Here is a 26671-nt window from a genome sequence, read left to right on the forward strand (position 1 = left end):
AAACAGTTGGCAAACCATAAGATGGAAGCTTGTTTAGAAGACCTTTATGCCAAACACGATTGAAAGCCTTTGAGATGTCAAGAGCAACTACTTGTGTTTCACCGAACCTTTCCATTGAATTAGTCCATAAATGGGTAACATAAGCCAGAATATCACCAGTGGATCGACACTGACGAAATCCGTACTGGCGATTGTTGATCAGACGGAAGGTTTCCAGGTAGTTTAAGCGTTGGCTCTTAATTTATCTTCTCCATTACTTTAAAAAAAGAGTAGAAGTGATTGCAATGGGACGATAATTGGATGGGAGGAATTTGTCACTTTTTTAGGAACTGGCTGGACATGAGAAAATTTCCAATCAGAAGGAAAAACACCTTTGGAATAATAAAGTGAAAAAAGCGCCAAAGAATAGGAGTAAGTTCAGGAGCACGGGTTTTGATAACAAGTGGAGAAATACCATCGGGACCTGGAGCTTTCTTAGCATCAAGATTTGTCAAAATCCTTCTGACATCCTTTTGACAGAAGACCACAGGAGGCATTGAATGGAACGTGTTGGAAATGGTGGGAGGTATTTTACCAAGATCATTAATACATGAGTTGGAAGAAAAATGGGATGCTAGCAGATCAGCTTTATCCTTGGCTGAAGTGACAACCGAACCATCTGGTTTGGACAGAGGTGGCAGTAGAGATGGGCAAAAGTTGTGGCCAACAGCATTGGCAAGAGACGAGAATGCCCGGCTACCATTAGGCCAAGAAGCAAGTTTTTTACTCTTAGCCTGTTCAAAATCTAGTTTGGACTGGTTAATAACTGCTTTGAAATTGTTGCAAGCTTTGGTGTAGGCAGAAAATGAAACTAAAGAATTAGAAACAAGCCAATTAGATATTCAAACATTCTTCTCTTGAACAGCCTTAGTACATTTATTGGAAAACCAAGGTTTAGATAAAGGACGAGATTTTAAAGTGGAGTGTGGGATAAAGGATTCGATTCCTGCAAGAATAATTTCACTGACACGATATGAGGAAAGGTTGACATGAGAAGTTTTGAAACAGTAATCCGATGAAGGAGAAGAAGAAAAGAAATCTCGCATTTCATCCCATTTTGTATTCTTGTAATGCCAAACAACACAATGTTGGGAATAGCCATGAGATAAAGGCCCAATTGGAGAAGAGACAGTCACCAAGTTGTGATCTGAAGTGCCTAAAGGACCTCTCACTTCTACCATGTACTTAGAAGGGTTGTTTGTGAGAAAAAGATGAAGCGTATTTTCTGTACAATTAGGATTGTCTGGTATTCTTGTAGGTAAATGAACAATCTGTGCAAGGTCATTAGGAATTGCAAAAGCCACAGCATCTCAACAGCTGGGTCGTTGTGATTAGAAAACAAAATCCAGCTGGAATTTTGAACATTAAAATCACCAAGGAAAATTACCTCACTGTTAGGAAAGTTGGACTAGGGAAAGTCAAGTTGCAAAGAGAGGAAGTCAAAGAGCTCCAAGTGATTAGTGAAGTTGGGAGAATGGTAGAGACAACAGATGAATGTGACACAATGAGGTAGAGAGATTTTAAGCAAGAGGAGATTCCAACTTGCCTAGTCTCTGACAGGGATGTCAGAATGGAGATATGCACAAGTACCACCTTTGAGGCAAAAGGAATCGTACAGTGAATAATTTGGGCATTTGAGATGAGCAGTAGTTGAATCAACCGATAACTGAGATTCTGTTAGAAAAAGTACATGTGGTTTGGCAGACTGCAAGTGGAAATGGACATCGTTGAGATTGGAATTGAGACCACGTATATTTGTGAAATTAATTAGAAAATGCTTGGGAGGTTTAGATCTTTTCGCAGATAAGCTTGCTCTATTAGTTTGACAATTCATGGTGTATTCAATATTAAGAAAAGTGTGTGGAACATGCTGTATGAAGTAATGAAATTTTTGGTTATGGCATACACATGGTAAGAATATACCCAGATCCTTGACATAACGTGGCCTCGACAATGCTCCCCATATACCCACTACTCGGACTCCCTCCAGTCACTATCTGGCAGAGTAGAAGTAGCAAGATTATACACTATCTGATCCGGAAGTCTCCTAGAGAGTTACCATAGGTTTGGTCCGGTGTACTAACTAGCAGCCGGCCCTCGAACACCATTTTATAGCTGTACCCTCGAATATTGGATGTCGCCACGATGTTCATCATAACCTCAAAAGTCATCAATCATACTGCATGATGGAAGAGATAGGGAAGGGTTGACCAGAACTTAGCTCTAGAGACTAAACATGAGTTCCACCACTTCAAGCCTCCAATAAGCAAAGTGCTGGTATTGCACCGGTTGATGAGAGTCATCGACCACCTAGTACTGCCTGGTAACGTAGAAGGTCAGCATTCCTCCATGTGGTGTGGGCGCCACACCTTGACCCCTGCTTACATTGGTTCACACCTGGGTGGTCACCCACCATGTACTTTGTGCATGGAGGTTATACCCAGGATTACTGACAGTCCCACCATCGTGAAGGTGCACAATGGCAGGACTGTTAGTAATCCTGGGTATAAAGGACAGTGCGCATGTAAAAGATCATGTTCAAGAATCCACGCATTTAAGGTCAACAGTGATCACAAAACAGCGTTCAGATGCTATATCAAAGATGGAAAAGCTATTTATAACATATATGGAAAATCAGATTCAGAAGTGAGTGCCTCTGAATCAAATGGTCATTCAGGCAAATGCACGAAGTATTTATGAAGATATTAAGGATAAGTATGGGGAACTGCACGCCAAGTTTGTGGCAAGCAATGGGTGGTTTTATAGGTTCAAGCGTCGTGCTTGTTTCCAAAACATTAAAGTATGCAGTGAAGTCGCCAGTGCCAATTCTGCAGCTGCAGAGAAATTTTGTGATATGTTTGGGAAAAAAAAAAAAACTTAAATCTCCACAGCCTTCAACTTCCACAGCAGCATGCTGATCAGCTGGAGAATTAATTTTGGCAACAGTCTCATTATAACATCAGCAAGATAAAACTTGCTGATGTTATGCCTGTCCCCTCTCTCTTTTTGTAATTTTATAATTTTGAAATTTTTGTAATTTTGTACACTTTTGTCATTTTTCTTGCAAATGAGATAAAAAAAATTGAATAAATGATTCTATTTACATGTTCGTCGAACATTTCTTTTTTGCTTCAATCAAATTCAGTGTGCATATTTGCGAGTGCTTCATAAGCATTTAGGGAAATTCCGACACGTAAACTTGACTTAGCTACGTAGAGTTCTGCAGAATGTAACCCTTATGTAAGTTGTGTTGTAGCTGTTCCAGTATGCCATGCCTCAAAAAAGAGGACGCATCGCCATCAGCAAGGCAAAGTTGGTTCTCTGTGAGTGATCCCACTGCAGTTCAAGTGGGGGGGTCATGCCAGAATACTACACACACCCTTCTTGCCTTCAAACCTTATACACGGTTCAGTCACACTTGCCCTAATTCATATGCCCTAATGGTGACTTGCTATAATCGCATATGCTCTAATTGCACATGCCCTAATGAATGTTTCCCATAATAGTGACCTGCCCTAATCTCACCCCAGTTACTGTCAGTTTGATAGCATTAGCTTTCTATAGTATAGTGCATAATATAATATTGTCAATTAATCAGTAGATCTATTAATCTTTAAACTTCATTGTCAATTAAATTGTACTTTTAACTATATATATATAGCGACTTAGAGTACAAACGTCACAAATAATTAATACATACTTGATACGGAAGTTATATAAAGGGAACTCGTAGATAACACTCGATACTGAAAAATAAATATAGCGTTATAACTGTGTTAAGATACAAGTTTAGGGTTTTAATTTTGTTCTGAAATTGTAATTTTATTGACATTTAAATCGAAATCATGACTCTGACCAGGGCAGCAAAGCAAAAGGCTCAAGCTAATGGGAGTGCTGTGACTCAGGGGAGAACTGAGGGGGGGCAGTTGCCCTCTGAATCACAGCCTTTTAAGATGCACTGTTTGCTTGATGTTTGCGGAGCAATCGGGTACGGGACATGATACTGCCATGGGGGATGTCTTTGTGTCTGCACGATGCAAGGAGTGCAAGGAAATTAGGCGACAACTCGGCGTTGTTATGGGCCTATATGAGACCTTGAAGGACAGGGTGGATGCCCTCGAAGGAAATAAATTGAGGGGCCCATCAAGCTCTCAGCTGCCCACATCAACGCCAGAGCTTGCACTTGGTCATCTTGCAACACAGAGGCAGCCCCCAAGGCAGAATGCGCTGGTCCCACAGGAACTAGTAGTTTTTGGTGACTCTATTGTCAGGGAAACGGGGAACATGCTTTGTAAAAAGGATAGGTGGAACAGGACCCGTGTATGTCTGCCAGGGGCATAGGTTGATGACGTTGTAGAGCAGATATCATCTTTTAAGGGCACAAAAGGTGATATAGTTGTACACGTTGGCACTAATGATATTAAGAGTAGGAGACCAGCGGAATTACTTAACAAGTACAGGTCACTGTTCAAAAAAAGCCGTGAAGTAGGGTTGAATTTGAAAGTGTCTGCAATTCTGCCAGACACGATAGGAGGGAGTATATGATGAGAGCCTTGTCGATCAATTCGGCCCTGGAAAGATTGTGCAAGGCTCAAGGGGTAGAATTCTTTTCAGCCTGGAATGTACTTGTTAACAGGAGAGATTGCTTCTACAGGGATGGGATACACTTAAATAGAAAGGGTGCAAGAATATTTGCTGATGCTATCGAGGCAGTGTTAGGTGAGTTGGAAAACTGCTAGCTTGGGGGGGGATACAAAGACTAATAGATTAACAGTAGCCACTGGCACAGGTGAAAGTGATTCTTGAACTGCTTCTATTGGAATGAGCAGAAGCTTGAAAAACAAGATGAAGGATATTTCAGAGACTGCTTGGAGTCACTGCGGTACAAGTTAACACATGGGTTGTTTTAGGGTAGCTAAGAATAGAACCAGGTGCATGTATACTTGCGTGTACACCAATGCTAGGAGGTTGGTAAAGAAATTTGATGAATTTGAGGTATTGCTCAAAGCATCAAAGGCGGATATTGTTGGGATATCAGAGACGTGGTGTCACACAGATATAAGGAATGCAGAACTGGAATTTGGGGAGTACAACGTCTACAGAAAGGATAGGAAGGGAGGAGGGGTTATGCTATTAGTTAAGAAACACATAAAATCCAAGGAAGTGAAGCCAGTCGACATCGCTGGACAGTGCAGTGTTGAGTCAGTTTGGTGTGACATAAGCATTGGGAGATCAAAATTGAGAGTAGGAGTGTGCTATAGATCTAATGACTCTGATGAGTATAATAAGAAACTGTACAGGGAAATAGAGTGGGCCAGTACTTCAGAGAGTCTTATAATGGGGGATTTTAATTTCCCAGATATTGACTGGAATTTGTGGATTGGTCACTCACACACTAGCAAGGCCTTTACGGATTTATTGGATGATTGTTTTCTAATCAACATGTTCGAGAGGCAACTAGAGGGAGTAATACTCTTGATTTGATTATCAGTAGTGATTCTTCATGCATTGAGAATCTGCAGATAAAGGAATCACTAGGTGGCAGTGATCACAGTGTGCTGAAGTGGGATTTACTCAAAGAGGTAACTACCATCAGGGGTAGAGGGAAGGGTTATTGCTTTCGTAAAGGCGACTATGATGGTCTGAGACAGTATTTAAATTCTATACAGTGGGACCAACTGAAGATGTTATCAACAAATGAGAAGCATTCAAAGAAGTTATCTTGCAAGCTGCTAGGCTTTACATACCACCTAAGAAATATTGTTCAAGGTTTAGGCCTAAATGGATGTCACATGAACTAATGAGACACATGGCAGAGAAGAAAATACATGGGATACATATAAATTAACACGTGACACAGAAGCCTAAGATAGATACAAGTTGATCTGTAACCAAGTTACAAAGGAGGTTAGGCAGGCAAAGGCAGATTACGAGAAATCTTTGGCAAGGGATGCAAAGAAAAACAGCAAAGAGTTCTTTACTTATGTAAGCTCTAGAAGGAAGAGGATGAATCAGATTGGTCCACTTGATATCGATGGGTCAACTGTTGATGATCCTGCTCAGGTAGCTAACAAACTAAATGAATATTTTGCATTCACACATGAGGATTTATTCAGCGAGGGGAATGCCAGAGGTGTATTCAACTCTGGCAGTAAGCTAGAGAATCTTGTAATAACTGAGACTAAAATGGAGGAGAAATTGTTGAAGATAAACACAAGAAAGGCATCTGGGGTGGATGGGATCTATCCAGTTATATTAAAGGAGGCAGCAAAGGAAGTAAGCAAACCCTTAGCCATAATTATGAGAGCTTCCTTGGACTCAGTGGAGGTACCCACAGACTGGAGATGTGCAAATGTGACCCGAATTCACAAATTAGGATCAAAGGCCGACACCAGTAATTATAGACCTGTGAGTTTAACTTCTGTTACAGGAAAATTAATGGAGGCACTGGTTAAAGAAGCACTGCAGGATCATCTAGACAAGACTTCAGTTATAACTTGGACACAACATGGTTTTGTTGAAGAGAAGTCTTGCCTGACCAATTTGATTGGATACTATGATGCAGTCACAAAAGAACTGGATGCAGGGAATAACTTTGATATTATATACTTGGATCTTAGAAAGGCTTTTGATGCTGTTGCACATGAAAGACTGCTGCACAAATTGGAGCAGTGTGGCATTGGAGGCAAATTGCTGCTATGGATAAAGGGGTGGTTGAGGGGGAGAAGACAGAGCGTGGTAATCAATGGACACTGCTCATCGTGGACTAATGTTATTAGTGGAGTCCCTCGGGGTTCAGTGTTGGGTCTATGATTGTTTTCTGTATTTATAAATGATATTGATGATAGTTTATCAAGCTTAATGTTCAAGTTTGCAGACGATACAAAGGTTGGCAGGGTTGTCAAGGACACTACTGACACTATGCTGCTGCAACAGGATCTGGAAAGGTTGAGCAGATGGGCTGAGAGGTGGCAAATGAAGTTTAACATTGACAAATGTAAAGTACTACATATGGGAAACAGCAACCCCAGAGCAACGTATCAACTTTGTGGTACTACACTGACAGTGGTAGAGAATGAAAAGGACCTGGAGGTAATTGTGCAGGCATATATGAAGTTCTCTGTGCAGTGCAGATGGGCTGCAAGAGTAGCTCATGGTGTCTTGTCAGTGATATACAGGAATTTTTCTAGCAGGGATAAGGAGGTGATTATTCCCTTGTATAAGGCAATGATCAGTCCACACCTTGAGTGCTGTATACAGCCCTGGAGGCCTCATTTCAAGAAGGATGTAGAGCTGCTGGAATGAGTACAGAGAAGGGCAACAAGATTAGTGAATGGAACAAAGGATTGCTCTTACGAAGAAACGCTTAAGTTTTGCAAATTACAGTGTCTGGAGACTAGGCACCAGCGAGGTAATCTGATAGAGGTTTATAAAGCCTTGAATGGTTTGGGCATGCTCAATGCTGATGGAATTCTTCCTCTTGCTCAGAATAATCACCTAAGAAGGCATAAATTCAAATTGAGGAAAGACAGATGTAAGATAGATGTGTGGAAATTTGCCTTTAGCCAGCGGGTAGTTGGTTGGTGGAACAGACTTCCATCCGTTGTCGTGGAAGTTGATAGCCTAAATAAATTTAAGGCTCAGCTGGACAGGTATTTCGAACGAACGGAGGGGTGAAGTGGAAGTGGGTTTTTTTTTTCTTTTTTTTCAATTCCTACTATTAGTTCCCTATATATATTTATATATCTTGTTCAAATTTTCAATCGTTAATAAAATACTTTTTATTCATCCACTCAAGTTCAAATACATTTTTTTAAACTTGTAGTGGATGACACTTGATGTTAATACAGTTTTTTCAAATATTAATTCATTAATTAAATTTAATTAATTAATTTTTGTTTTATATGGGAGAAAAAAGTTTCTCTTATATAAGATATTTTGCAGGATATAAATTTAGGAATAAAATTGAAATCAACAGGCAGTAGCTCAATCGGTAAAATGCAAGGATTTCAATATTTTTCATGTCAAGGTGAAGAATGCGAGTTCAATTCTTGCGAAAATCAATAATTTTTTGATAAATTTTTGAAGTCGAAAGTTCGTTGTTGACCTAAGTAGGAACTGACTTTAAAAATTTTTTTTTTATATTACTTGTTTTGGCTGATGCTGCATAAGCCTGCTTCTTGCATAATATGTCTCTACTAATGCTAATGCTATATTTTTAATCGTGGACCACCTAATAGGTAACTCCTCAAGGTTAACAGAGTGCTATAGCAAATAAGTGCTGAGTGAAATGCACTATAGCAGGGGACTGATGTAAAGTCAAATTTTCAAAAATATTTTAGTGATAGGTATTTTTGTTTGTTTGTTTGTTATTTGGTTTTTAGGAGCATTAGCAACCAAGGCCATATTGCTCCGGGAATATTCATTGGTCATTTCCTGACCTTTCCGCATCCTCCGTATTTGGTGGTGACGGGCTTGAACCCCGGTCTAATCAAGAAGCATGTACTACGCACTGCTGCTCCTTCCCACCTGGCTACGGAGGCGCCGGTATTTTTGAGAATATGCCCATAAACATTACAAGTTAGTACTATAGGTATAAATATTTTTTTTTTTTTTTTTTTAATTCTATAGTTAAGCAGTACGTTAGATCATACCAAGCAGTAATACTGGGTTATGTTAAATATTTAATAGTTTAATTTATCTTTATTATAATTTTTTATTATTTTTATTATTTTTTTTAATTTTAGCACCATGTATTTTATTGGCATGTTCACACATATACAGTAAATCCTCACTAAACCGGAGTAATATGAGGGCGTGGTCGTCCAGATTAGTCAAGCAAAAGATATCCCTAAAAGACAAAAAAAACTTAGAACACAAATAAATTGGAAATTTTATGATATAATTAGTGCTGGTGAAAATAAATAAATAAAAAATCACTGTAATACATTTATCCATCTATCGATGCATAAATGTATTGTCTTTTGTCTTTTTATACATTTATCTAGTGACGCTGGCATTGCATGCCAATGCCACTTCATCCTTGCTGTGAATACCACTTAAATACAGCTTCTTAAATATGCAACACTTCTTTTGACTTTTTTAATGTCTGTCTAATTGATGCACTGCTTTTATTACTCCCCACACCGAATTTTAAAGGAAATGTCTTTATAGATTTCTTTTGTTTTTTTAATATCTGACACAGCCTGTTGACCAATACCAAATTCTTCAGAAATTTTGTTTTTCCAGGAACACCATTAAAGTTGTTCTATCACTTTCAGCTTGTTAATGATAGTTAAATTGAAGTGTTTTCTTTTTATTTCACTTTTTAATTCCTTAGAACCCATAATTTTATAAAATATATTAACTTATGTACATATGTATATACATATAAAGACGTACCCAAATAAAGTGATATAAGCAATAATTTCCGTCCGACTCAGAGTCAACAACAATACTGAACAACACGCAAGACAATGTAATGTAGATTTTGCCTCTATATTTTCAGCCAATCAGTGTGCAGTGAGAATTACTCATCTGCCTTCCTAAATTCTGTTTCTTTCAAAGTAATCAACTGTGAACAGAATTTTCATATTTCGATCCGGATTATCTGACAACCAGATTAGTGAGGGGTTTACTGTAACTAAGTTTATAACTTAAAATTTTGCTCTATTATCAAGATGTAATTCTTTGTTCAGACCAGAATCTGGTTAACTGCAACCATAACTAAGTAAATCATTAGTCCTTTTCAGTTTTTTAATGTATTCATTACACACACACACACACACACATATGCATGGTGTCTCAAAAATATTGGTACAAACGTTTAGGGGAGGTAGGTAACATCTAAAGGAATGTGAATCGTATAGGAACCTAACCAGAAGCGTCACCGGAAATCAGTAGCCGGCGTTGTTTATCAGTTTGCGAGAGTGAAATTTTCTGATTTACTCATTCAAGCAGTAGTCGCTGCATGAAGAGCATGCATAGATATACGAATTGTGAGCTGGCAGACATGCACCTAGTGTACAGATTAGCAGAGGGCAAAGGACGTGCCGCTCAACGAATTTATGGAGAACGCTTCCCAGACAGACATGTACCGAACCACCGTTTGTTTGCACGTGTGCATCAAAATTTGTGCGATTATGGGTCATTTAAAAGTAACAGGAGTAGTGCGGGCAGACCACATTCGACGCAAACTCCCGCCATGGAAGAAAGTGTGTTGAATGCCGTCCAGAATAATCCTATTACCAGCACACGTGCCATTGCCTCTGCCTTAGGAGTGTCTCGTTGCAGTGTACAGCATGTCTGGCACGACGATTCCTTACAGCCCTTTCATCTCCAAAGGGTTCAGTTACCGCTCCCCCAAGATCATCCTGCACTTGTGGCTTTTCCAAGAAAGTGTTCAAGACTTGAATTTTCCAGCCTATGTTTTGTTCACGGATGAGGCTTATTTCACTCGGGAAGGCTTATTCAATCAGCACAGTGCCCATGTACGGGCTCGTGACAACCCACACGGTGTGCGTCCCCATGCTGTGTGGTGGAGGTATGGTCGATGACCGCTTAGTCGGCCCATACCTGTTACCAACCAGCATGAACTCCGCTAAATATCGGATCTTTCTTGAACAAGTTCTACCAGGGTTACTTGACAATGTTCCAGCAAATTTGAGATATAACATTTGGTTTCAACATGACTGCGCCTGCCCATTATGGAAAGTGTGTGTTTGTGACCATTTGAACAGGCATTTTCGGCGTCGTTTGATTGGCCGTGGTGGACCCGTTGCCTGGCCCCCACACTCACCTGATTTATCGAGCCTTGATTTCTTTCTGTGGGGGGCCCTCAAATCTATCGTGTATGAATCGCCTGTGGAGACGGAAATGGATCTCGTGGCGAGACTCGTCTGCGCTGCTGCTACTGTCAAATAAACTCCAGGTGTGTTTGACCGTGTCCGCCAATCCATGCTGCATCGCTGTCACCCATGCATCACGTCTCATGGTGGAACCTTCGAGCATCTGTTGTGACATCATGAAATACATCCATCTCGTACTCCATTGTTAATATTATGTCAAATAAATGTTTGCCACTAATTACTTTCTTGTGTCATTTCTGCTTCTTGTGCCTCTGCTACTACTTTCCCGTGACGTTTCCAGTTATGGGTTCCTATGCGATTCACATTCCTTTAGATGTTACCTACCTCCCCTAAACGTTTGTACCAATATTTTTGAGACACCCTGTGTTATATATATATATATATAGCATATATTTTTTTTACAACTTAATAAATAAAGCAACAACTTAATTTTTTCTTGACAGAATCAGATCATTTGATTTGTGAAATAGAAAATGGTGGTATGTTAGGTAGCAAGAAAGGTGTCAACTTGCCGGGAGCTGAAGTTGATTTGCCTGCTGTTTCAGAGAAAGATAAACAAGATTTACAGTTTGGACTTGAACAAGAGGTATGTTTTTGAAAAATGAATTCTTACATTTTCTCTCTTCTACATCCTAGATGATTATTAGTTCTAGGAATAAAACTTCCAATTTCAGAATTAGAAATTTTATAAATGATATCTCTCAGACAGAAAAAGAAACCTTTGTTGCTTATGGGCCATTGCTCATTATAGCATTTATCAATCATTTTATAGATTGTTAATTTTATCAAAAAAAAAAAAAAAAAAAAAAACGTGAGACTATAATAAAAATTGTCATTCTATGAAAATTTTTGAATGAATAACTTTTTGTTAAAACGTTATATGCAAGTGGCTGATTACTAGATAGTGTAGTATTGATAATTAATTAAATTTATTAATCTTATTAATTTTCTTTGTTAATCAGTTGTATTCAATCAGACATCATGCCCCAGACTAGAGCAGCAAAGCAACAGGCACAAAGTAGCAGGAGTGCTGTGGCTCAAGGGAAAATGGGAGAGATGATTCTCCAAACACATGACAGCCTAAAAAAATGTGCAACTTGTGAAATGTTTGTGTACCTTTTTGGAACAGGATGCGATCTAGCTAAGGAGGATGTCTTTGTGTGTGCTAGGTGCAAGGAGTGTAAAGCTATTAGGTGCCAACTCAGCATTCTGATGGGCAGTTTTGAGAGAATGAAGACTCGTGTAGATGCCCTCAAAGTTATTAAAGTGGAGGACCCATCAAGCTCTCAGCTGCCCATCTCAATGCCAGCCTCACTCTTGTGCATCAGGCAACACAGTGGCAATCTGCAAGGCAGAATGCGCTGGTTCCACAGGAACTAGTTATTGTCGTTGACTTTATTGTCAGGGGAGACAGGTAACATATCGTGTAAAAAGGATAAGTGGAATAGGATCAGGGCATGTCTGCCAGGGGGAAAAGTTGTTGACACTGTAGAGTAGATATCATCTTTTAAGGACACAAAGGGTGATATTGTTGTACACGTTGAAACTAATGACATTAAGAGCAGGAGATCTGCAGATTTACTTAACAAGTACAAGTAAGTGTTGAAAAAAAGTTGGAAGTTAGGGTAAAATTTGAAAAGGTCTGCAATTTTGCCTAGACACAATAGGAGGGAATATATGATGAGAGCCGTGTCAATGAATTCAGCCCTGGAGAGATTGTGCAGGGCTCATGGGGTAGAATTTTTGTCAGTATGGTATGTGCTTGTTAAAAGGAGAGACTGCTTCTACAAGGATGGGATACACTTAAATAGAAGGGGTGAAAGAGTGTTTGCAAATGCTATCGAGGTAGTGGTAGTTGGGTACAAAAACTACTAGCTTCAGTAGATTCACAGACTAAAAGATTAAGAGTAGCCGCAATCAGAGGTGATAGTAATTCTTGCACTGCTTATATTAGAAACCTAAGGGTTTCTAATATAAGCAGTGCAAGAAAGCAGTGCAGTGATGTTACCAACAGCAAATTCTAAATGGGAAACATTCAAGGAATTAATCTTGGGAACTACTAGGGTTTTCATACCAGTTAAGGAAACTGTTCAAAGTTTAGGCCTAAATGGATGTCAAATTAAGTAATGAGACTCGTGACAGAAAAAAAAAAATGTATGGAATGCATATAAATCGTCAGGTGACAGAAGCCTATGGTAGATATAAGCTTGTCGGTAACCAAATCACAAATGAGGTTAGGCAAGCAAAGGCAGATTACAAGAAATCTTTGGAAAAGGATGTGAAGAAAAACAGCAAGCACTTCTTTACCTCTATAAACTTTAGAAGGCAGGGGCTGAATCAGATTGGTCCATTTGATATTGATGGATCGGTTGTTGATGATCCTGCTGAGGTAGCTGACAAACTGAATGAACATTTTGCATCTGCATTCCCACATCAGGAATTCCTTTAGGGAAGTGGAGAACAGAAGCTTATTAAACTCTAACAGGGAGTGTAATAACCAAAGCGAAGTGAAATTATTGAAGTTAAACATAAGAAAGGCACCTGGGGTGGTCTATCCAGTTATATTAAAGAAGATAGCAAAGGAAGTTAGCAAACCATTAGCCATAATATGAGCGCATCCTTAGATTCAGGGGAGATCCCCATGGACTACAGATGTGCAAATGTGTCCCCAGTTCACAAAGGAAGATCTAAGGGTAACACGAGTAATTACAGACCTGTTAATTTAACTTTGTTCTGGTGAAAATAATGGAGTCACTGGTTAAAGAATTATTTCAAGATTATCTAGACAAGACTACAGTAATAATTCAGACACAGCATTGGTTTATTACTGGTAAGTCTTGTCTGACAAATCTGATTGGATACTATGATGTGGTTAAAAAGGAACTGGATGCAAAAAATAATTTTGATATCATATATTTGGATTTTAGCAAAGCTTTTGACACTGTTGCGCATAGAAGACTACTGTAAAAATTGGAGCATTGTGGTATTAAGGGCAAGTTGCTACAATGGATAAAATTGTGTTTGAGTGGGAGAAGACAGAGAGTGGTAATCAATGGATGCTGCTCTTCATGGACTAATGTTATTAGTGGAATCCTCCAGAGTTTGGTGTTGGGCCCACTGTTTGTTTTGTATATTTATCAATGATATTGATGAAGGTATATCAGGCTTAATGTCCAAGTTTGTAGTTGATACAAAGATTGGCAGGGTTGACAATGGCAGTAATGACAGTGTGTTGCTGCAACAGGGTCTAGAATAGATGGGCTGGGAAGTAGCAACTGAAATTTACCATTTTCAAATGCAAAGAACTGCATATGGGTAAAAGTAACCTACCCCAAAGAAATGTACCAACTGTGTGGTACTACACTTAGGTTGGTAGGGAATGAAAAAGATGTGAGAGTAATTGTGCAGTTAAATATGAAGTTTATTGAGCATAGCAGACAGTCTGCCACTGTAGTTCATGGTGTATAGTCAATGATATACAGCAATTTTTCAAATGTATTCACCATCCCTCGGCAATCGGTCCTGTTCACAGATGCTTTATAGTATCTTAAACTGTCAAAGTCCCCTCTTCTAAAGTTAAAACCCTTGCTTTTACTTTTAACTACTGTCACATCTTTCTTCATCTGCCAGCTGATGATTGCTCGATCACTTTGTGACAATATGATATGCTTGGATTTCTGGAAGGCTTTTGATACTGTTGCACTTAAAAGGCTGCTGTACAAACTGGAGCGATGTAGCATTAAGGACAAGTTACTGCTGTGAATAAAGGGATGATTACTGGAAGGAAACAGATATTAGTTTTCAACATGCACTGCTCTTCATAAAGTAATGTTATTAGTGAAGCTCCCCAGGTTTCTGTGCTGGACCCATTGTTGTTTTCAATGATTTTGATGAAGGTATATTAGGGTTAATTTATAAGTTTGCAGTTGATACAAAAGTTGACTGGGAGGTTAACAACAGTCATGGGGGGGGCAACTGCAAGAAGATCTAGGAAAATTTGGTCGATATACTGAGAAATGGCAGTTGAAGTTTAATATTGACAAATGCAGGGTACTGCATATGGGTAGCAGTAACTTCAGAGTAACTTATGAATTGTGTGGTAATACACTCAGGGCAACAAAGAATGAAAGAGACCCCGGGGTAATTGTACAGTTACACATGAAATTCTCTAAGCGGTGCAGACATCCTGCCAGGACAGCTCACGGGATTTTTTCAATGGTATACAGAAATTTTGCTAGCTGACGGTGATTACCCCTTTGCATTAGGCCATGGTTAGCCACATCTTGAGTATTGTATACAAGTCTGAAGGCCTCACTTTAGGAAGGATGGAGATCTGCTGTTACTGGTGCAGACAAGGGCAGCCAGACTGGTGAAACAAACAATAGGGTGCTCTTACCCAATCAGTTCTGCAAATTGCAATGTCTCGAGACTAGGCACCTGTAGGGAGATCTGATTGAGCTGTTTAAAACCTTTAATGGATTGAATAAGCTGAATATTAATTGCATTCTTTCACTTGCCAAGACTACACACATAAGGGGGAATAAATTCAAGTTGAGGAAGGATGGTTCTGGGATAACTGTGCAGAAGTTTTGTTTCAGCCAGTGGGTGGTTGATTAGTATTAGCAATGGCCACATGGTGCAAGGAAGCCTATGGATTATGCTACACCAACCAAAAAAATAAAATAAATAAATAACATTAAAATAATAATAATAAGAAGAAAATTTTAAAAATATAATTAATTAATAAACAAAAAGGAAATAGACAATCTATGCATTTCCCTCCTCCCATAGGTAATTATCCACCTGACCTTTGAATTTCCCCAAACTGTCAGTCCCTGCCACCCATATGGGTAACTTATTCCAGTAATTTATAACTCGCTGTCTAAAATAAAACTTCCTACAATACAAGATAACATCTCCCCCTCTTAACTTGAAATTATGGCCCCTAGTTCTAGAATCATTTATAACCATGAAACGTTTGTCGTCATTCATTTTACTTATGCCTCCTAGAGGTCAAGTATCCTCTAAGGTGCCTAGTCTCCAAGCTCTGCAACCCACATATTCGAAGTCTTTCCTCATGCTGAGCCCCTTTTGCCGATCTCACCACACGAGTTACACATCTTTGAACCCTTTCAAGAAGCACAATGTCTTTCTTTAGGTGCAGTCTCCATACATGAACACAGTATTCCGTGTGGTCTAACAATAGCCTTATATAATGGAATTATGACATCCTTAGCTCTACCTGCAATTGTTCTTAAATCATCAATAGGACACTTTGGCCTTCCTTTCAACCTGTCTACAATGCTTGGAGAACTTGCCTTGTCTGTGCTTGTTAACAGGAGATACTGCTTCTGCAGGGATCAGATACACTTAAATAGAAAAAGTGCAAGAATATTTGCTGATGCTATCGAGGCGGAGTTAGGTGGGTCGGAAAACTGCTAGCTTGGTGTGGATAGATTAACTTGGACTAATAGATTAACAGTAGCGGCAGAGGTGAAAGTGATTCTTGCACTGCTTCCTTCTACTGAAATGAGTAGCAGCCTGGAAAGCAAGGCAATGGGGATTTCCAGGACTGCTGGGAGTCATAGTGGAACAAGTAAATATATGGACTGTGGTAGGTTAACTAAGAGTAGAAACAGGTGCATTTATACTTGCATGTACACCAATGCTAGGAGTATAGTTAAAAGATTTGATGAGCTCGAAGTGCTAGTCAAGACATCAAAGGTAGATATTGATGGGATATCAAAGAAGTGGTGTCACACAGACATAAGCAGTGCAGAATTGGAATTGGAGTACAATGTGTACAGGAAGGATAGACAGGACAGGACAGGAAGAGAGGAGAGGTTATGCTGTTAGTTAAGAAACACACAAAATCTAAGGAAGTGCATCCAATTGATGTTGGTGGACAATGGAATGTTGAGTCTGTTTGGTGTGACATAAGCACTGGGAAAGGAAAAATGAGAGTAGGTAGTAGTAGTAGTAGTGGCATGTGATGCAAGAAAGCAAGTGTATGAGCTTATGCAGCATCAGCCAAAAAAAAAAAAAAAAAATCACACCATTCCCTCTAAATGCCTGTCCAGTTCCTCCTTAAATTTATTCAACCTATCAACTTCCACAACGACAGATGGAAATTTGTTCCAGCAATTAACCACCCGCTGGCTAAAGGCAAATTTCCGCACATCTATTCTACATCTGTCTTTTCTTAATTTGAATATATGCCCCCTTAGGTTCATAATCTGAACAAGTGGAAGGATCCCATCAGAATTCAGCGTGCTCAACCCATTCAAGGCCTTATATACCTCAATCAGATCACCGCACAGGTGCCTAGTCTCCAGCCACTGCAATTTGGAGAACTTAAGCCTCTCTTGGTAAGAGGATCCCTTCATTCCCCTCACCAATCTTGTTGCCCTTCTCTGTACACGCTCAAGTAAATGTACATCCTTCCTAAAATGAGGCCTCCAGACCTGTACGCAGTACTCAAGGCGTGGCCTGACCATTGCCTTATACGGATGGATAATCACCTCCTTTTCCCTGCTAGCACAATTCCTATATATCATTGACAAAACCCCATGACCTGCCCTGGCAGCCTGTCTGCATTGCTCAGAAAACTTCATATCTGCCTGCACAATTACTCCCAGGTCTTTTTCATTTTCTACCACCTTAAGTGTAGTACCACACAGTTGGTATGTTTCTCTGTAGTTACTTCTACCCATATGTACATCCTGTTGCAGTAGCACACTGCCATTACTGTCATTAACAACCCTGCCAACCTTTGTATCATCTGCAAACTTCGACACTAAGCCTGATATACCTTCATCAATATCATTGATAAATATACATAACAACAGCGGACCTAACACCGAACCCTGTGGGACTCCACTAATAACATTAGTCCAAGAAGAGCAGCACCAATTGTTTACCACCCTCTGTCTTCTAGCACTTAATCATCCTTTTATCCATTGTAGCAACTTACCCTTAATACCATTCTGCTCCAATTTGTACAACAGTCTTCCATGCGCAACAGTGCCAAAAGCTTTCCTGAAATCCAAATATATGATATCAAAATCATTTTTCGCATTCAGTTCCTTTGTAACCACATCATAATATCCTATCAAATTCGTCAGACAAGACTTTCCCTTAACAAACCCATGCTGTGTCTGAATTATTGCTGCAGTCTTGTCTAGATGATCCTGCAATGCATCTTTAACCAGCGACTCCATTATTTTACCAGGAACAGAAGTTAAACAAACTGGTCTGTAATTACTCGTGTCACCCTTCGATCCCCCTTTGTGAATTTGGGATACATTTGCACATCTCCAGTCCGTGGGAACCTCCCCTGAGTCCAAGGATGCTCTCATAATTATGGCTAAGGGTTTGCTTAGTTTCTTTGCCGCTTCCTTTAATATAACTGGATAGATCCCATCCACCCCAGGTGCTTTTCTTACGTTTAACTTCAACAATTTCTCTTCCACTTTGCTCTCAGTTATTACAAAATCATTAAGTATCTTGCTACAATTTGATAACCTTCTGCCATTTTCAAACCTTAATAATTCCTCACGTGTGAATGTAGATGCAAAATACTCATTCAGTTTGTTTGCTATCTGAGCAGGATCATCAACAGTCGAACCATCGATGTCAAGTGGACCAATCAGATTCATCCCCTTCCTTTTAGAGTTTATATAAGTAAATAAATCCTTGCTGTTTTTCTTAGCATCTTTTGCCAAGGATTTCTCGTAATCTGTCTTCGCCTGCCGAACCTCCTTTGTGGCCTGATTACAGATTAACTTATATCTGCCATAGGCTTCTGAGTCGCTTGATAATTTATATGCAGCCCATGCATTTTTTTTCTCTGTTACGAGTCTCATTAGTTCATTTGACAACCATTTAGGCCTAAACCGTGAACAATATTTCTTAATAGGTATGAAACTTTTAGTAGCTTCCACGATTAATTCTTTGAATGCTTCCCACTTAGAATTTACTGTTGGTAACATCGTCAGTCGATCCCACTGTACAGAATTTAAAAACTGTCGGAGATCACTGTACTCGCCTTTACGGAAGCAAAAACCCTTTCCTTTACCCCTGATGGTAATTATATCTTTAAGTAAATCCCACGTCAGTACACTGTGATCACTGCCACCTGGTGGTTCTTTTATCTGCAAATTCCAATACATGAATGATCACTGCTGATAACCAGATCAAGAGTATTACTTTCTCTGGTTGCCTCTCGAACATGCTGCTGCAGAAAACAGTCATCGAATAAATCCAAAAAAGTCTGACTAGTGTGTGAGTGCCCAACCCACAAGTTCCAGTCAATATCTGGGAAGTTAAAATCCCCCATTATAAGACATTCCGATTTACTAGCCCACTCTATTTCTCTGTACAATTGTTCATATGTACCCATTCAAGTCATTAGGCCTATAACACACTCCTACTCTAATTTTTGCTTTCGCAGTGCTTATGTCACACCAAACTGACTCAACAGTGCACTGTTCATCTATATCAACTGGATGCACTTCTTTTGAATTTATGTTTTTCTTTATTAACAACATAACACCTCCTCCCTTCCTATCCTGTCTATTTCTGTACACATTGTACTCCCCAAATTCCGTTTCGGCATTCTTTATATCTGTGTGACACCACGTCTCTGATATCCCAACAATATCCGCCTTTGAGGTCTTGACCAACACTTCAAATTCATCAAATTTATTTACCATACTTCTAGCATTGGTATACATGCAAGTATACATGCACCTATTCTTATTCTTAATTACTCTAACACATCCCATATACCCACCTGTTTCACGATGACTGTCATCCGTCCCTGAAACCCCCAACACCCCTCGCTCCAGGTCGCTACTTATTCTAATAGAAGTTGTGCAAGAATCACCTTCACCTCTTCCTATGACTGTTAAACTATTAGTCCTTATATCCTCTCAAGCTATCAGTTTTCCGACCCACCTAACACTGTCTCGATAGCATCAGCAAATATTCTTGCACCCTTTCTATTTAAGTGTATCCCATCCCTGTAGAAGCAGTCTCTCCTGTTAACAAGTACAGTCCAGGCTGAAAAAAATTCTATCCCTTGAGCCTTGCACAATCTTTCCAGGGCCGAATTGATCGACAAGGCTCTCATCATATACTCCCTCCTATCGTGTCTGGGCAGAATTGCAGACACTTTCAAATTCAACCCTAATTCACGGCTTTTTTTCATCAGTGACTTGTACTTGTTAAGTAATTCTGCCGGTCTCCTATTCTTAATATCATTAGTGCCAACGTGTACAACTATATCACCTTTTGTGTCCCTAAAAGATGATATCTGCTCTACAACGTCATCAACCTTTGCCCCTGGCAGACATACCCTGGTCCTGTTCCACCTATCCTTTTTACAAAGGATGTTTTCCGTTTCCCTGACAATAGAGTCACCAACAACTACTAGTTCCTTTTGGACCAGCGCAATCTGTCTTGGGGGTTGCCGCTGTGTTGCGTGATGACCAAGTGCAAGCTCTGGCGTTGATGTGGGCAGCTGAGAGCCTGATGGGCCCCTCAATTTAGATCTTTCGAGGGCATCCACCCTGTTCTTCAAACTCTCATATAGGCCCATAACAACGCTGAGTTGTCGCCTGATTTCCTTACACTCCTTACATCGTGCACACACAAAGACATCTACCATGGCAATATTGTTCCAGGTGTGTGTTATAGGCCTATTGAAGCTGATGAGCATAATGAGCAATTGGGCAGAGAAATAGTGGGCCAGTAAATCAGAGTGTCTTATAATGGGGGAATTTTAATTTCCCTGAGAATGACTGGAATTTGTGGGTTGTTCACTCACACACTAGCAAGGCTTTTGTGGATTTATTGAATGATTGTTTTCTACAGCAGCCTGTTTGGAAGGCAACTAGCGTTAGTAATACTCTTGATCAGTAGTGATTCTTCATGCATTAATAATCTGCATATAAAGGGTCCACTAGGTGGCAGTGATCACAGTGTGCTGAAGTGGGATTTACTCAAAGAGGTAACTACCATCAAGGGTAAAGGGAAGGGTTTTTGCTTTCGTGAAGGTGACTTCAGTGGTCTGAGACAGTATTTAAATTCTATATGGTGGGACCAACAGATGATGTTACCAACAGCAAATTCAAAATGAGAATCATTCAAAGAATTAATCTTGGAAGCTACTAGGCTTTTCATACCAACAAAGAAATGTTGTTCAAGATTTAGGGCTAAATGGATGACAGATGAACTAATTAGACATGGGGCAGAGAAGAAAAATGCATGGGATACATATAAATAAAGAGGTGACACAGAAGCCTATGATAGATATAAGCTGGTCTGTAACCAAGTCACAAAGAATGTTAGGCAGGCAAAGGCAGATTACGAGAAATCTTTGGCAAAGGATGCAAAGAAAAACAGCAAAGAGTTCTTTACTTATGTAAACTCTAGAAGGAAGTGGATAAATCATATTGGTCCACTTGATATTGATGGTTCAACTGTTGATGATCCTGCTCGGGTAGCTAACAAACTAAATGAATATTTTGCTTCGACATTCACACATGAGTTATTCAGGGAGGGGAATGCCAGAGGTGTATTAAACTCTGGCAGTAAGCTAGATAATCTTTTTTTTTTTTTTTTTTTTTTTAGTTGTTGCGACATCGGCTTCTGTGGCCATAATGCACCTCCCAAAGATTTTTCATTTTACTCTGATCCAAGCCTGAGGTGGGATTCGAACAGATGACCTTTTGGGTTGCAAGGCAGGCACTTTACTCACTTGGCTTGCCTGGTTGCCTAGATAATCTTGTAATAACTGAGAGTAAAGTGGAGGAAAAATTGTTGACGATAAACATAAGCAAACCCTTAGTCATAATTATAAGAGTTTTCTTGTACTGAGGGGAGGTACCCATGGACTGGAGATGTGCAAATGTGACCCCCAATCCACAAAGGAGGATCGAGGGGAGATACAGGTAAATACAGACCTGTTAGTTTAAATTTTGTTCCAGGGAAATTAATGGAGGCACTAGTTAAAGATGCATTGCAAGATCTTCTAGACAAGACTTCAGTTATAGCTCGGACACAGCATGGGTTTGTTAAGGGAAGTCTTCTCTTACCAAATTAATTGGATACTATGATGTAGTCACAAAGGAACAGGATGCAAAGAATAATTTCATATCATTTACTTGGATTTCAGAAAAGCTTTTGATACTGTTGCACATGGATGAATGCTGCACAGATTAGAGCAGTGTGGCATTGGAGGCAAATTGCTGCTGTGGATAAAGTGGTGGTTGAGATGGGAGAAGACCGAGAGTGGTAATCAATGGAAATGCTCTTTGTGGACTAATGTTTTTAGTGGAGTCCCCCAGAGTTCAGTGTTCGGCTCATTGTTGTTTTCTGTATTCATTAATGATATTGAGAAGAAGGATGTAGAGCTGTTGGAATGAGTACAGAGAAGGGCAACAAGATCAGTGAATTGAACAAAGGGTTGCTCTTACAAAGGTCAACAGGGTTGTTAATGACACTAATGACAGTACGCTGCTGCAACAATCTAGAAAAGTTGAGCAGATGGGATGAGAGGTGGCAACTGAAGTTTAACATTGAGAAATGTAAAATACTGCATATGGGAGGCAGTAACTCCACGTATCAACTCCGCGGTACTACACCGACAGTGATAGAGAGTGAAGAGGACCTGGGGTAATTGTGCAGGCATATATTAAGTTTTCTGAGCAATTCAGACGGTCTGCAAGAGTAGCTCATGGTGTCTTGTCAATGATATACAAGAATTTTTTCTAGGAGGTGATTATCTCCTTGTATAAGGCAAAGGTCAGGCCACATCTTGAGTACTGTATAGAGGTCTAGAGGCCTCATTTTAAGAAGGATGTAGAGCTGTTGGAACGAGTATAGAGAAGAGCAACAAGATCAGTGAATTGAACAAAGAGATGATCTTACGAAGAAAGGTTTAAGTTTTGCAAATTACGGTGTCTGGAAACTAGTCACCTGTGAGGTGATCTGATTGTGGTGTATAAAGCCTTGAATGGTTTGAGCATGCTCAATGCTGGTGGGATTTCTTCTTTTGCTCAAAATAATCACCTGAGAGGGCATAAGTTCAAATTGAGGAAAGACAATTGTAGGATAGATGTGTGGAAGTTTGCCTTTAGCCAGCGTGTGGTTGAATGCTGGAACAAACTTCCATCTGTCGTAGAAGTTGATAGCTTAAATAGATTCAAGGTAGAACTAGACAAACATTCGGAGCAAGTGGATCGGTGAAATTAGAAGTTTTTTTTTTTTTTTTTTCCTTGGCTGATGAGATATAAGCTTGCATTCTTGCATCATGTTGTTTTGCTAATGCTAAGTTCATGTCTGAATGTATAATAACATCCAAGTCCCTTTCCTCCACTACTGACTTTATTCCAACACCACCAAGTGTATAAGTTATTTTGTGGTTACTGTTTCATAGGTGTAATACCTTACACTTTGCTGGATTAAAGCATAGCTACCATTTTTTCTGACTATCCCTGAAGTCTATCTAGTTCACTCTGAAGAAGATTTGCTTGGTAGTGATCATTAACTACTCTACTAATCTTTACATCATCTGTAAATTTAGACATGCCCTCAATCCCTTCATCGATGTCATTTATGAAAATCAAAAACAACAGTGGTCCCAAAACTGATCCTTGGGGAACTCCACTTCTAAAATCAACCCAATCTGAGAAAAAACCATTAATCACAACCCTCTGCCTTCTGCCCTGAAGCCATCTAAGGATTTTTCTGTGATTCCAACACCTCTTTCAGCTTATAAAGTAACCACTCATGTGGGACTTAGTCAAATGCTTTGCTGAAAATAAACAATGTTGAAATCATTTCCTAAAACCAGCTGATGAGTGACTGTCAAAATAACTAACTTAAACATGATTTTTCCTTTAAAAAACCATGCTGAATATCCTTCAGAATTCCATTTCAATCTAAATGATCCTGAATTCCACTCTTGATCATTGCTTCCATGATTTTCCCTACTACTGAAGTTAGACTGACTGGCTGGTAATATCCTACTTCACTCTTATAACTGTCCTTATGTATTGGAGATACATTGGCACTTTTTACAATCCAACAGAATCACTGCCAAGTCCAGTGATTCTCTCATAATTAGCCTCAATGATTCAATCCACTGACTTGCCAACTCCCTTAAGATTATAGGGTGTATGCCATCAACCCCACGAGCCTTACTGGCCTGTAGGCTCGTGATCTTTCATTAAATTGACATGTGAAATTTCAACTGACTGGGCTAGCTGGGTGGGTAAAGTGCCTGCATAGCAACCCAAAGGTCGCGGGTTCAAATCCCGCCTTGGGCTTGGATCAAAGTACTGCAAAAAGCTTGGGAGGTGCATTATGGCCACAGAAGCCGATGCGCAGCAACTACCAAAAAAAAAAAAAAAAAAAGTGAAATTTCCACATCATTAATTGCATTTTTTCAACTTCACTCCCATAATTTCTCATTGATGCAAAGTAACTGTTGAGTTCATCTGCAACTTCAGCTGGGGTATCTAATACTATCCCACATCCATTACATAAGAGTCCGATCTGCTTTGTCCTTTTCTTCTTTGCATTTACATATGTGAAGAATTCCTTATCTCCACTCTTTGCTCTCTTTACCAGTGATTTCTCTTAATCTGCCTTTGCCTGCCTAACCTTTTCTGTGGCACAATTATAGATCAATTTGTTATAGGCTTCAGTACTTTTTATAGCTCTGTAACTTTTCCATGCCGTCTTTTTCTGCCCAAGTAATATGGCAATTTCATTATTCAACCAACATGGAATCATCCTCATGCAGATATTTTTTTAATGTTATATATGCATTCAAGGCTTCTGTGATTAATATTTTAAAGGTATTCCATAATTCAATTGTATTTGCTCAAAATAATCACCTGAGAGAGCATAAATTCAAATTTATGCCCTCTCAGATGATTACAGAGTTAATAGAGGTTATGTAGCACATTATGCCTTTGTAATTTCCTTTCCTGATATTATAATCCATTCCTTTGCCTTTAACTATTGCTATCTCTCTTCATCGTCCACTGTAGAACTCCATGATCATTTCCTGCTACTGGTTCCTGTAGCGTCAGCCCTATTATGTCACCTGGTTCATGGGTGATGTCTAGAGGTCATGAGGTGTAGAATATTCTTTTCTCTAGTACTTTCCCTGACCTGTTGATACAAATAATAATCATCTAGTTGTTTTAAAAATTTTGTCACCCTTGTGGAGTTTCATTCTCATTTGCTCCAATCAGTCAGAGGCAAATTAAAATCGCCCATAATAAGATATTGATGCCTGCTTTCCTATTCCATTTGCATGTAGAGACGCTCATCATAATATTCACACAATCACCTGGCCTATAGATTACTCCTACTCTCCTTTGCTTCCAACTAACTTATTCTGTACAGATTCTATAATAGCATGCGAAACATCTGAATCCGGGAAAATGTTCATCACGCTCAGGCTGCTTTTGATAAGAAATATGATCCCACTACTCCTTCTATCTACCCTGTCCTTCCTAAATACATTATACATACCATACTGAAACTCATTATCCCCTATCTCTGGGTAACACGTTTCCGTAAGCCCTATTCTGTCAGCATTACTTGTCCTAACCAGCAGTGCAAATTCACTCAATTTACTGTGAAACTTCTGACATTAGCATTAGTAGAGGCATATGATGCAAGAAAGCAACCTTATATAGCATCAGCCAAAAAAAAGAAACCTTCACATTTCATCTATCCATTCATTCTAAATGTTTGTCTAGTTCTGCCTTGAATTTATGGAAGTTTGTTCCAGCAATCAACTACCCTAAAGGAAAATTTCTGCATACCTATTTGACAACTGCCTTTCCTCAATTTCAGTTTATGCCCCCTCAGGTTTGTAATCTGAGCAAGATGAAGAATCTCCTCAGCATTGAACTTGCTAAAACCATTCAAGGCTTTATACACCTCAATCAGATCGCCTCACAGGTGCCTAGTCTCCAGATGGTGCAATTTGCACGACTTAAGTCTTACTTCGTAAGAGCACCCCTTTGTTCCCCTCACCAGGTGTGGCATGACCATTGCCTTATACAAGAGGATAATCACCTCCTTATCCCAGCTTGCAAAATTCTTGTATATCATTGACCCCATGCCCAACTCTGACACCCTGTCTGCACTGCTCAGAAAACTTCATATTTGACTACACAATTACCCCAGATCTCTTTCAATCTCTTCTACCCTGAGTGTAACACACCCAGTTGGGACATTTCTCTGTGGTTTCTGCTACCCATATGCAGTACTTTGCATTTGTCAATGTTAAACTTCAGTTGCCACTTCTCAGCCCATTTGCCAAACTTTTCCAGATCCTGTTGCAGCAGCGTACTGCATTACTGTTATTAACAGTCCTCCTAATCTTTGTATCATCTACAAACTTGAACATTAAACTTGATATACCTTCATCAATATCATTGATAAAAATGCAAAACAACAATGGGACCAACACCAAACCCTGGTGGACACCACCAATAACATTAATCCACAAAGACTTTTATTTGCTGATGCTATCGAGGCAGTGTTAGGCGGGTCGGAAAACTGCTAGCTTGGGGGGAGACAAAGACCAATAGATTGACAGTAGCCACTGGCAGAGGTGAAAGAGATTCTTGCACTGCTTCTATTAGAATGAGCAGAAGCCTGAAAAACAAGATGCATGGTATTTCAGAGACTGCTGGGAGCCATTGTGGTACAAGTAAACACATGGGTTGTGT

The 26671-nt window shown here is 39.6% G+C and overlaps 1 protein-coding gene across 1 annotated transcript in view; it reads left to right on the forward strand.

The window, feature by feature from the left end:
* The window catches only part of LOC150088271 (pyruvate kinase PKM-like), a 552820-nt gene that overhangs the window by 237471 nt on the left and 288678 nt on the right, over positions 1-26671 (forward strand). The window contains exon 6 of the mRNA XM_090369430.1: positions 11351-11493. Coding sequence (XP_090225556.1) covers positions 11351-11493 — 143 coding nt within the window. The remainder of the gene's footprint in view (positions 1-11350; positions 11494-26671) is intronic.

This window comes from Mastigoproctus giganteus, chromosome 3 (genome assembly GCF_048544385.1).
Source record: "Mastigoproctus giganteus isolate SK-2022 chromosome 3, ASM4854438v1, whole genome shotgun sequence".
Lineage (NCBI taxonomy): Eukaryota > Metazoa > Arthropoda > Arachnida > Uropygi > Thelyphonidae > Mastigoproctus > Mastigoproctus giganteus.